At 43.8% G+C, this 12,914-nt stretch overlaps 1 protein-coding gene across 1 annotated transcript in view; it reads left to right on the plus strand.

Annotated features, from left to right (window-relative positions):
- Positions 1 to 12,914, plus strand: part of LOC308382368 (phospholipid-transporting ATPase ABCA1) — a gene marked incomplete at both ends in the record, with an annotated part of 237,019 nt that overhangs the window by 3,026 nt on the left and 221,079 nt on the right. Inside the window, 5 exons of the mRNA XM_080860090.1 lie at positions 3,622 to 3,715; positions 5,520 to 5,661; positions 5,910 to 6,037; positions 8,054 to 8,181; positions 10,645 to 10,830. Coding sequence (XP_080716216.1) covers positions 3,622 to 3,715; positions 5,520 to 5,661; positions 5,910 to 6,037; positions 8,054 to 8,181; positions 10,645 to 10,830 — 678 coding nt within the window. The remainder of the gene's footprint in view (positions 1 to 3,621; positions 3,716 to 5,519; positions 5,662 to 5,909; positions 6,038 to 8,053; positions 8,182 to 10,644; positions 10,831 to 12,914) is intronic.

Here is a 12,914-nt window from a genome sequence, read left to right on the forward strand (position 1 = left end):
CTTTGTGTGCCTCCATTTTGTGAAGGCTACAAATCATTAGTCTGTGGCCAACACATGCAGACTGTTGCGCAGGCACGTGTGTGTGTGTGTGTGTGTGTGTGTGTGTGTGTGTGTGTGTGTGTGTGTGTGTGTGTGTGTGTGTGTGTGTGTGTGTATTCTGTTGTGTGGAAGCCAATCTGCCACCCACTGGTCATATCAACAGGCCCCTAATGACCCCATGGTGGGAATGAGTACCCTTTGATTGGCTTAATGGTACCTCTAACCATTCTGATATGAGTAGTCTGTACCATATGAAAACAATTGATTTGTGCCTCCTTTGGAATGAAAAGTTAAAATAAAAATGTGTGTGTGTGTGTGTGTGTGTGTGATGTGTATATAGACTGTATCTGCACTCAACTGAAGTCCTTCATGCCCTCGTTTGACGCAGCGGTTTGTTTTGTACACGGAGTTTCAATACGATGAAAAGGGGAAAAGAAGTAGAGGAACATATATATTTATATCTGTTTAAGGACAAGGAAGGTTTTAAAAAGCAGATTCAGAAATGAAAAGAAACTATTCACAAAGTAAAACTTGGCTATGCGTTTAGTTGAGAAACTCCTCGTTCCAAGCCTTCATCAGCAGATGGAAACTCTCAGTCTGCTTCTGTGTGTGTGAGCATGTTCCTCTGTGCTCCTTTCGAGGAAGAGAATGTCCGAGGTAAACCCCCGAGTTCTCTTCCAAGCAGTCGGCTTGAATCGTTGAGGTCAACAGAAGTGTGTTTCTCACTCCGCTAACCAGGGCATCGCACCAAAGCTACGGGTGTCTGAACAAGGTGATGAAGTAGAGTTGGCCAGTGTTGGAGAGAGAGATGTATAATAGAAATAAGAGGTGAGAGAGAGAGAGAGAGAGATGTTTAATAGACAGAGAAGAGGAGAGAGAGAGAGAGAGAAGAGGAGAGAGAGATGTTTAATAGACAGAGAAGAGGAGAGAGAGATGTATAATAGAGAGAGCCGGAGATAGAGGTGTTAAGTGTAGACGTTAAAAGTAGGGTAAAAGCCTGAATAAAATGTAGCGCAGAAGAAAATGTAAAAAAAAAATCCTTGACTTATTAACATGTCGTACCCTTAAGACATGCTGTGGAAAAGCTTTAAGAGCTGATCCCACAGCTGGAGAAGCCCTGCACTGATGTTCTGTGACTCAGACCCCCCCCGTCTGTTTCTGTCTGAGTCTGCCTTATGGACCTCTGTGCCAGTGGAATGACTGACACTACGAGGCTCTACAAGGTAATGGCACATTTAGTCAGAGGGGTCCAGCAAGGATGTGTGTGTGTGTGTGTGAGAGAGAGAGAGTTTGTTGTTTAACAGAATTGGTCACCCCCCCCCCCCCCATGCACACAAACACACAAACACACACACACACACACACACACACACACACACACACACACACACACACACACACCACCACCGCCACTCTTTTAAAGGGGGTCTTTGTGCCTTTAGGCAAGAAGAAATTGGAAGATGATATAACAGCAGTCCTCCTTACCCATCCCCCACCCACCCCACCCTTCCAAAAAGATGTGTCATGCTCTTGATTCCTGAGCTCTGCTCCCCCTCTGCTGCTAGCCCTGATACGGGATAAATGCCCCCGTACCCGTCCCTCTGATCGCCCCGGACCCCTCTAATCACAGGGTTCTGCCCTCCTTTAAGGCCTTGGGTTTATGGGATGTGGTGCGCTGAGAATAACCTCAAGGAAGCAGCTCTCCGCTCTTTCCTTTTCAGACAGGAAGCAGCTCTCCGCTCTTTCCTTTTCAGACAGGAAGCAGCTCTCCGCTTTTTCCTTTTCAGACAGGAAGCAGCTCTCCGCTCTTTCCTTTTCAGACAGGAAGCAGCTCTCCGCTCTTTCCTTTTCAGACAGGAAGCAGCTCTCCGCTCTTTCCTTTTCAGACAGGAAGCAGCTCTCCGCTCTTTCCTCTCAGACAGGCCGCTTCGCTCTCCCGCTCGCGGGTCACGGTTTGGCCAAGGAGTTTGACTAATCCTGGACCTTGAACAGAGGTGTTTTTATTTTTCATTTTTATTTTCTCTGAAGGTGTAGCCGTAACCTATCGACTGAGCTGTGGTGTGGGTGGGTGGGTGTGTGTGTGTGTGTGTGTGTGTGTGTGTGTGTGTGTGTGTGTGTGTGTGTGTGTGTGTGTGTGTGTGTGTGTGTGTGTGTGTGTGTGTGTGTGTGTGTGTGTGTGTGTGTGTGTGTGTGTGTGTGTGTGTGTGTGTGGGTGAGGCATTATTCATACTCTGTGGTCAAATCATGTGTCGGGTTCAAGTCAGGACAGAAAACCTACAGAAGGCTTTGATTCAGTGGACTAACCCCTCAAGTGGAGTTAAGTGGTCAAATATGGGTGTACTTGTTCGTTTCAAAGACCTCGGCTTGGTGTTGATTCATTACTGATAGGAGTTTAAGATGAACTGGGTGTTTTTCTAATGATAAGGAGCTTTTTATCATTGCATTAAAATCTCTAATTGGGGGTTCAATCTCTGGGCTCTGTAAAGCGCCTTTAGACAATTGTATTGTTATGGAGCTGTATAAATAAAATTGAATTGAATTGAATTGAATTAATTGGGCTGCTATGCATGCTAGGCACAGGTAAGCTTGACCTGAATGGAGTAAATGGACACCTACACTCTGCGTACCCGAACATTAGCATCTCTTTGACAGCTTCCACATCCTGAATATGAAATAACATGGTAGAGGGGAACAGAGGCTGCTAGCCCTATTCGAGCGAGACCTTGAGGGGTCAAACTTAATTTTGAACCAGCACATGAAGAGAACATGGAGTAGGCAGATAGGGAGTCCCTCTTATGTCAAGTGTCCTTCTCTTGTTGTTGTTGTTCCGCTCAAGCACGGCTGGAGAGGTTCTTAGATGGCCTTCAACAAGAGGAAGAAGGCACCAAAAACAACAAAAAAACCAAAGACAGGCTTTTCTTCTAGATCCTTCATTTCATTGCAGTTTGGGTGATTCAAGGATGCAATAGCGCATGCAAACTGCAATATACAAGATATTTATCAATTATAGACCTTTATCAAGATATTTATCAATTATAGACCTTCTCTAATGTCCTTTAGAGTGCTTTACACTGGGAAGGTTACAGCCATTATTAACAGATCAATGTGCATTGTGCCAAGGAGGTTTTTATGTTCTGGATTCTAAAGGCCCCTTTGTTCGGATAGAGTCTACCACAAATTACCATTACACTATCTATCGACACTCTTTATGAAGCCGTGCACCAACAGGGTAAGAATTACATTAAGGGTATGAAGTGGAGATACATTTACAAGTTATGGTCAGAGAGTGTGTGTGTGTGTGTGTGTGTGTGTGTGTGTGTGTGTGTGTGTGTGTGTGTGTGTGTGTGTGTGTGTGTGTGTGTGTGTGTGTGTGTGTGTGTGTGTGTGTGTGTGTGCGCGTGTGCGTGTGTGTGTGTGTGGTGTGGATGTGTGGTCTTTGGATCTGGAACCTTAATGCAAACGTGTCGTGCTGTCTGTGTTTCTTCTTCCTCTTTCTTTCTTCTTCATGTGTGTGTGTGTGTGAGTGTGTGTGAGCGTGCGTACAGGTGTATGTGACTCTCTGTGTTTCTTCTTCCTCTGCAGTTTAGGCTGGTGGTGGAGGTGGTATGGCCGCTGTTCCTGTTCTTCATCTTGGTGGGGGTCAGATCCACCAATCATCCCATCTACAAAGGCCAATGTAAGCCACTCAGATTGAAGGTTGAAATGACCCAGATAATAATAATAATAATAATAATAATAATAATAATAATAATAATAGTAATAATAATAGTAATAATAATAATAATAATAATAATAATAATAATGATAATGAATAACATTTATATAGCGCTTTTCACAGTTCTCAAAAACGAAATAGTAAAAAAGGTAAGTAAATTATCAGCGATTAGCATTCTGTGAAATTACACGAAATCCAAAACAGTAAATCATGAGGTTACTAACTGGAGAATAATTTCAGGGCGGTCAAATGATGCTACACACACAAAAAACACACACATGCAGAGCAGGGTGATAATGCACCCTCGAAAGTGAATGATAACTCAAAATTAAACCAGCTACAATCATGAATATAACATTATACAGGTTCTATGAATTATGGCTCTGCCACCCAAACACAAACTGAACATTTTTCAAGACCTTCCCTGCTAACACAATTTATTTATTTCCCATAAATATACTGTTGTTCTCCTTGTAATGTGCTACGCTATTTAAATGTGCTACGCTGCTGTGATAATTGCACAAACTCAGACATGTCAGTCATCATATGTTTTTCTGAGACAGTGTACTTTCTCACGATCACATTAAAGAGACATTATGTAACAATTTGCTTCTGTAAGTACAACTCGTATCATCTTCAAAATACATTTTTTTAATGGTATATGGTCAAGTGCAGGACGGATAAACATACCTGTTGTTCCAATTAGCCACGTAGTCTGTACACTATACAGCAATGAAAATGTGAAAGAGAACAGCGCGGCACAGCACGCCATTGCCCACTATATCACCAAAAGACACGAGTTAGCACACTTTTAGTGCCAACTGTGCTGTTGTTGGTGTTTGTAAGGTTGTTTTGCATGCCTTCTAAGTGGTTTGATTGCCAGTCCTTCCTGCTGCGTAGGTGTGACAAACTCAGACTTGTCAGTCATATATTATATGTTTTCCAGTGCCAGTGTATTTTCGCACGACGGGGTTAAGCACAAAGAGAATCTCATCACGAGGATTTAAAAACATCGGAGCAGCTTTAGACTGGACGAGTTATAAACGGCCAAAACTAATCTGTCAATCTGTATCTCCACTGGCACTGATTCTCTCCCTTTCTAGAGATCAGGTTGAGCACAAAGAGAATCTTCAAAGCAGTGTCTTCAAAGTAACCATTCAACGATATCACTACAACACGTTACGTGTACCTGAGATACCATCATTTTCCAACTAATAACGGTGGTTTATACATTGATTTTTGTAGAATTTCTGCAGCCCTGTGGTTAGCGCTCAAGTGCATCTTAAACATGAGAATGCATTTTTCCACCGCCTGGTAGTAAGTAACGAGCACAGTAACTCTTCAAGGTAAAGGGCAAATGGTTCACTCTCTCTCTCTCTTTCTCTCTCTCTCTTTCTCCCTTTCTCTCCCTCTCTCTCTCTCTCTCTTTCTCTCTCTCTCTCCCTCCCTCTTTCACATACGAATCCCATTAATGTATCAGGTAATAACAACATGGGATTGCAAATATTTGCACCTGGGCCAATCACAATCACATTATGTTATTATGTTACACTATTGCTTCAGTCAGCTAGTCTGTCTGCAGGTTTGCCTACATGTCAAAGAGTAAAATATCATTTTGGTGGTGGTCAGGATGATTGTTTTACACTGCCTCAAGAAAATGTGGTAGTCACTGTATGTTTAGGAATCCTGGAATGAATTCATGTGCTGTGATCATAAGTAAGAGTTCTTTTTTCTTCTCCCCCCCCCCCCCCCCTCTTTTCCACAGGCTACTACCCCAACAAAGCTATGCCTTCTGCTGGAGTGTTGCCATGGATGCAAGGCATCATGTGTAACCTTGACAACCCATGTGTAAACAGCCCCACACCTGGAGAGACCCCTGGCCAAGTCAACAATTTCAACTCCTCCATGTATGTGCTCTCGCAGTCACAATGTATTCTCTCCCCCCGCACGCTTCGCCCAGGTGCGGTGACTAAATGATCACATCACCGCGCTGGCGGCCCCCTCATTTGTCATGGCATAAAACTCTGTCGTGCTTTTATGGATTTAGTTCTCTCTTGGTGTTAAAGATTTAAGCCGGGGGGGAGTTTGGGAAAGGTCACACAGTCACATCCATGTATTATTTTTCTTCACTTATCCTGGCCTGTCTCTGCTGTAGCGTTGCAGGGGTGTTAATCGAACTGCAGACGCTCCTGTCCGTCGGCCTCTCCCCGGCTGCGGTCAAACAATTCTTGGACGACTTTGGCCAGGCGTCCTTGGTTCCCCCAAATGCCGACCTTGGAAATGGTATGATGCACAACACAACGACGTATTATTCAATATTCATTGTTGAAGTAAGAGAAAACGGTTGCAGGGTGTCCTTGGAATGTATTCAAGGACAGTAACTTTGGGTCTGGTGTTGATGGTCTGAGAAGCTAGACTAAGCTGAGCTTTTATTTAGACGGGAAACGGAGGACGCACATACGCCTTCTGCTCTGCCTTTGTGTTCTCAACAACCCAGCTCTGAATGTCATTTTGTGATGAAAGCATGCTTGTTTGCTGGTCTTTGTTGTTGTTTACAAGCAAAACAACCTGTCCACCCAAACAAAATCAAACCATGACCAGCACTGTCATTATGAAATGATGTGAACTACTTCCAATTTGAATATTTGAAGGGGTAGCAGCCCATCATTCCCAGTGAAATAGCGTTATTGTCGCCTCATCTTCACAAGTTGCATCTAATCTCTGAGAGGTGCTCATTAGCATGTACACATACAGAAAGCCCAACCAATTGCCGTCGAGGCCATGGCACAGCCGATTGCAAGACAAGAGGGGAGAATTTAGCATTTGAGGGTCATGTGCCACTACTATACAAGATTAAATCCATCAAAAGATCTAAGCCCCGGCATAATTAACGGGAATCTGAATCAGTGAACGCTAGAGGAAGGGGTAATTAGACAGACCAGAGACGCGGCGATATCAAAGACGGGGATGGCAAAGGTGGGCCCGCCGGCGCAGTCTGTCCGATGATTAAAAGAGATTAGAGGTGGGCACTCCGATCGGCTCCACAAACAGCGGAGTTCAGCAGAAGGCCGGCGTCTGTTTGGCACTGACCCTAACACGTGCTTTAGTTGTCACCTGTTACGACTGTTTTGGTTTCGGGTGGGGGTCGTTGCAGGTAACATGCGATGGTGTCTATGCTAATGCCGTCTTGGCTAAGAAAAGATTGGAGTGGCTTTTCAAAATGGAGATTAAGTGGATTCATCAGGAATGCTTAATGAAATGGTTGGTATCATATGTATGATAATGAGAAGTATGCCATTTGTGGGTTTCGTGACGACACTTTAATGTTTTGATGTAGACCCACTGAAGAAAGAGAGGCAGCTGTCATGTCCCCATTCTAGTTGTTCATAAGTAGTACAGTTTTGAACGCTGTGCGCTTACTGAATTTATATTTTAAATGAAGCTTTAATATACAGAGGACTCGCACAGTAGCTTCTGAACTGATCTTTTCCAGATGAGGGCCAGGCCAGGGCCAGACCTCTGCCAGGCAGCAGTTATCCTGGGAATGACCTAAAACTAAACGAACGACACGCAAATAGGCCAGTTCCTCTCACAAATCTGCATCTATTTTTACTCATGAAGCAGGAAAACTCCTAGCATTCCAGAGTCTTTGGAATGTCGCACATTTCAAATGTGTGAAACCATATCATCGAAAGAGAGCCTGCTCTCTCTTTGTCTCCGACCCCAGTGCCTGTGACTCTCACAGTGCTATCGAAGTAGGACCATGACACCGCCATAGATTTGGCATAGAGGGGAAAGTAGGGTGTGTGTATGTGTGTGTGTGTTATGGGGGGCTTACAGAGACAGCTCAACACTCAATTGGCTTTCATGCTTGTCTATGAGAGAGCCATATCCCAGGGACAGATGATGTGCTTTTAATTTGGAGTAAATGGTCATTAGTAGCCTTATACAAGTCCAATTTACAGGCAGTCTCTTCTCACAGCGAGACTTGAGCTTCTCACACATGGTAGTCGTCTTTAGTTATATTCTTACAGCTTACCATATCTTCATAAGCTGTCAAATTAAATAATCACATTACAGAAATGCTCAGTTTAATTCCCTGAATATAGTCACAGTGTGAAATAGTAATCATGTTGTTAGAAAGTTGGAATTAATAGTCAGAGGGGCAGTTTGACCCCTTTCTGATCATACTGAAAATCACTACAGATAGCAGGATTCTCCCCTTTAAAATCATTGAAGTAGCCTTTGTAGCCGAAACCTCCTTTTGAGCTAATTTACTTGCCCTCCATCTTATGTTAGGTCAACCGGTTCCTCTGAGAAGTCTTCTGCGAGACGATGAAAGTTTCACGGCATTCCTTCAAGATGATCTTGCAGTGTCACCGGCCACCGCCGAGAGTTTAATGAAGACAGGCCTGCGACCCAACATGGTGAGTTAACGATTGAACCTCTTTTATTTGCTCTAGAGTCAAAGATGAAGGAACCAGAATTTAAGATTCATAGTTAATAAGGGTATGATATAGTCAATAATTCCATGTATCTTATACCTAGTTGTAATTGTTACTTTTATTTGGACTTTAGTAAGAATGTAATCATTTCTGGGAAGAGAAGAGAGATTATCCTGAGGGAGTGTATTGAAAGTGTCAGCAAAATGGCTGAGAAACTTCATGAATATAGAGGGTAACACCCCTTGTTCCCAGAGAGGATTTAGCAGCAATCCTTCAATGAATAATCAGGGCCTCGTTTCCCGATAACGACGTATCTTAACGACCTACGTGGATTTTGGCGACATCATAGACTCATCATTGCCGTAAGTGCAGCGTCGGGAAACCGCTCTGCAATATCCCTCTTACGACCGATTTCAAGTCCTTTTTAGCGTTCGGGAAACTGGGCTCAGATGAGTCTGAGGTGAAGCTATGAGTGGAGCTTTGTCTTTGCCCCCCTTTGGTATGGCCACCATTGTACTAGAGTAAACCTGTTCCTGACTGACCAAATCCAAGACTGGGTCTCCAAATATATTGTATACAAGAATGGGAGCATTCAGAGAATGCAAACCTCCGCCTTGTGACCTTGACCTTTGACCTTGACATCTGAAAATCTAATCAATTATTGCCATTATATTAACCGATCTCCCCACAAAGTTTGATGGGAATCGGTCCATGCGTTTCTGCGTAATCCTGCTAACAAACAAACGAACAAACAAACATACAGGGGCGAGAACATAACCTCCTGGCGGAGGTAAAAATGAATTAATATTAAAGACCAGATGATCGCCATCATCCTCATCAGAATAGTAATGTACAACTAGGGATGCATTTCCTTAAGAAACCATAGCGTAGCCGTAGCCGTAGCGCTAGGAGCAGCAGCGACGCCAATAGTGGAATGAAGATCAAACTTACATGTGACCTTACTCTGCACACCCTTCACTGTCTAAACAGAGACTGATTGGTCATCTCTTCATTGTGGACGTAGACAATGAGAGGACTGTATACAAATAGAGAATACATTGTCACATGATTTACTTAATTAAACTGAGGCCTTTTGCGGCTATGTAATTGCACAGGCCGACATTGCGTTCGCAATTGTGATTGTGATTAGATAAACCGTGCAGCACAATTTGGAAATGGCCAGCCTACGTGGCTCCTGCGTCTGTGTGATTGCTCAAGGGGATTTAGCTCTGTGCGTGGTTGAAGCTCTGAGAGCTTCCAAGTTTATTCTGTCTGGTGCAATTCTATGTTCCCCATCATATCTGATGAGCCTGAAGGAGATGATTACACTCGCGAGACAAGCACACAGGGCATCAGGAGGGGAACGCAGATAGTGTGTGTGTGTTGAGCAAGATGGGATTGTGTGTGTATGGTTTTATGTTTGTGGGTGTGGGTGTATTTGTGTGCTTGTGTGTGTATGTGAGAGCGAGAGAGAGTGTGTATGTGAGTATAAATATGCGTGTAGTATTGTGTGTGTGTGTGTGGTGTTTACAAACTGATCAATGCTGAAATGTTCAATCCAAGCTCAGATGCTGCCTACTGTTGTATAACAAGGTTAAGATCTTAATTATATCAGCAAATGTTGGTATTTATTTCATTTTTAAAGATAATTAAATGCCTAATGGAAGATATAGTGACTAGAGAAACTTGAGTGGGCAATGACATTTTCATTACCCAGCTCATGTATAGGAGACCCATTAGTCTCTTTTCAATAAACTCTGAATCTATTTCATCGGTTCTGCTGTTCCATTATCATTAATTCTCCAGAACAGTGCAGACTATGTCTTTTAAATTCTCTGGCTATTTTCTAAATGGATAAAAAATAAATAAGATTAAATAAGTAAAACAAACAAAGTGGCAACTGGGAAGTATGTCAGAAAGTAGTCAAAAGGGAAAAAATTGAATGTAATGTACTTACAACAAAAAAAGGCAAGCTATTCAAGAGAGATGGGAGGAGGCCTTTAGACAAATAAAGACAATGAAGTGGTCTGTGACAAGAACACACAACCCTCTCCCATCAAATGCCCTTTTTTAATCTGAGGGTACCCGCCGCCACCCTGGAGGCACGCGTTGGTCTGTGACAAGAAAACACAACCCTCTGTCCTCAAACGCCTTTTTTTAATGTTTAACACTCTAAGGTCCAAGGCCTTTTAGACTTTTCTAAGTTGTCTGACATGCCTTGATGTTTTTGTACATTTTGCTTAACTAAAAACATTGATGCACAAATGGAATATATGATTCTATTCTAGAAGACCTCAGCAATGATATTAGAAAAGGGTTTAATGTTTCCGTGGTTGTTCTTTTTATGTCTCTAAGACGAAAACTCAAAAATAAAAATATCCCGGACGAGGGACCTTTTAATGTTTAACTCGCCATCACCCTCTTCTTCTCCTTTTGCTCTTCCAGATCCCACTGCTCTTCAGAGAGCGGGACCTGAGGTCAGTGCTCTGTGAGGGCCAGGAGCTCGGCAGGTACCTGGAGTTCAGCTCGGCTACCGACCGGGACGTCTTCCAGAACCTCAGCTGCTCCCTCTCCCCCGCACAGCTGCGCCAGGCTAGGGAGGCCTTCCAGCAGAACCTGGACCCCAGAAATGTGAGTCGTAAAGGCTTGGTGTATTCATCTCATGGTTTCAGAGGCACGTCTAATGTTGGCTTCCAATTCCAAGGAATTTGTCTTGGTTTTGTGAAACAAACAAAACAAGTGAAACAAGCTAAAGTGTAATTTACAAAGGGATACAAAAGAAAATGTAGTAAACAATTTTGCTACGGACAAAAATGATAAAATTGGTCAAGAACTGAGTTATAACTCTATAACCAGCAACTGCAAAATGGCTATACAGTGTAGTGAAGTGAAGTGAAAGTGACTCTATGGAAGAGGTGGTGTAGACACACACACTCTGAATTCCACCTCTGCATTTGACCCATCCAGGGTAGTGACACACACAGCACCCAGTAAACACACACACAGTGAGGTGAAGTTACACTAACCCGGAGCAGTGAGCTGCCTTTGGCAGCGCCCGGTAACCCCATGGGGCATGCATCTGCTTCAGCTCCTTCTTTCTGCCACTGACAGGCTCATAGGGCAGTGGTGTAGTCCAGCGTATACGCAGGTATACGGAGTATACCCACTTATTTCTCAGACAGCATTGCGTATACCCACTTCTAAAAACAGGGCGTTTATCCTGTGCTGTATGGGCTGCTTAAAAACATTAAGAGTATACCCACTTCTCCAGGGACCACTACACCAATGTCATAGGGTAATTATAAGTGTCTGTCTAAATTGAAAGGATCCCTTCAGGGATAGACCTGTGTCTGTTTACCTCAGTAACTGTCTATCTCTGTAGAGATCGTTCCCATGTTGTCAGACAATTATAATAACATTATGAGCATGTCACTGGCAAAAACAAGAAATGGTGTCGATATGGTTGATACTGGCCCACCCAAAGTCAATCGGCTGACATCCGGATTTTCGCCTCAGCAAATTTTGCTCGGCCATTGTGATTGTCTCCGTGCTGACACAGTCATTGTTTGTTGTTCTCCCAGGGGTCTGCTGCTTGCAATTCATGTTCAATGACATTTACACTTTCAGTTTCATAAAAAGGCATCAGCCTTACAATGCAGCCACAAACTAGGCTTCCTAAAATCCAGACAATTATATTCTGGACAGGTTCTCTCAAAAGGCAAATAGCATCCATGAAAAACAGAGAGTTTAAATCTCAGACACTTCATGTTTGAATACAATAGCTACTTATTTAGGAATTAGGACACCGCAAGCAGGATCCCTGAGGGTGTGCCTGGGATGCATCTCCTTCATATAAATGTCTGCCGTGCAAAAACTCAGCAGATGCTACTCTCTAGACAGGCAGCACTGACACACACACACACACACACACACACACACACACACACACACACGCACACACACACACACACACACACACACACACACACACACACACACACACACACACACACACACACAAATACTCTCTAGACAGGCAGCACTGACACACACACACACACACACACACACACACACACACACACACACACACACACACACACACACACACACACACACACACACACACACACACACACACTGCTCTCTAGACAGGCAGCACTGACACACACACACACACACACACACACACACACACACACACACACACACACACACACACACACACACACACACAAATACTCTCTAGACAGGCAGCACTGACACACACACACACACACACACACACACACACACACACACACACACACACACACACACACACACACACACACACACACACACACACACACACACAAATACTCTCTAGACAGGCAGCACTGACACACACACACACACACACACACACACACACACACACACACACACACACACACACACACACACACACACACACACACACACACACACACACACACACAAATACTCTCTAGACAGGCAGCACTGACACACACACACACACACACACACACACACACACACACACACACACACACACACACACACACACACACACACACACTGCTCTCTAGACAGGCAGCACTGACACACACACACACACACACACACACACACACACACACACACACACACACACACACACTGCTCTCTAGACAGGCAGCACTGACTAGGGTTGGCCCTGAAGTGATGTGACT

This window comes from Sprattus sprattus (assembly GCF_963457725.1).
Source record: "Sprattus sprattus genome assembly, chromosome: 21".
Taxonomy (NCBI): domain Eukaryota; kingdom Metazoa; phylum Chordata; class Actinopteri; order Clupeiformes; family Clupeidae; genus Sprattus; species Sprattus sprattus.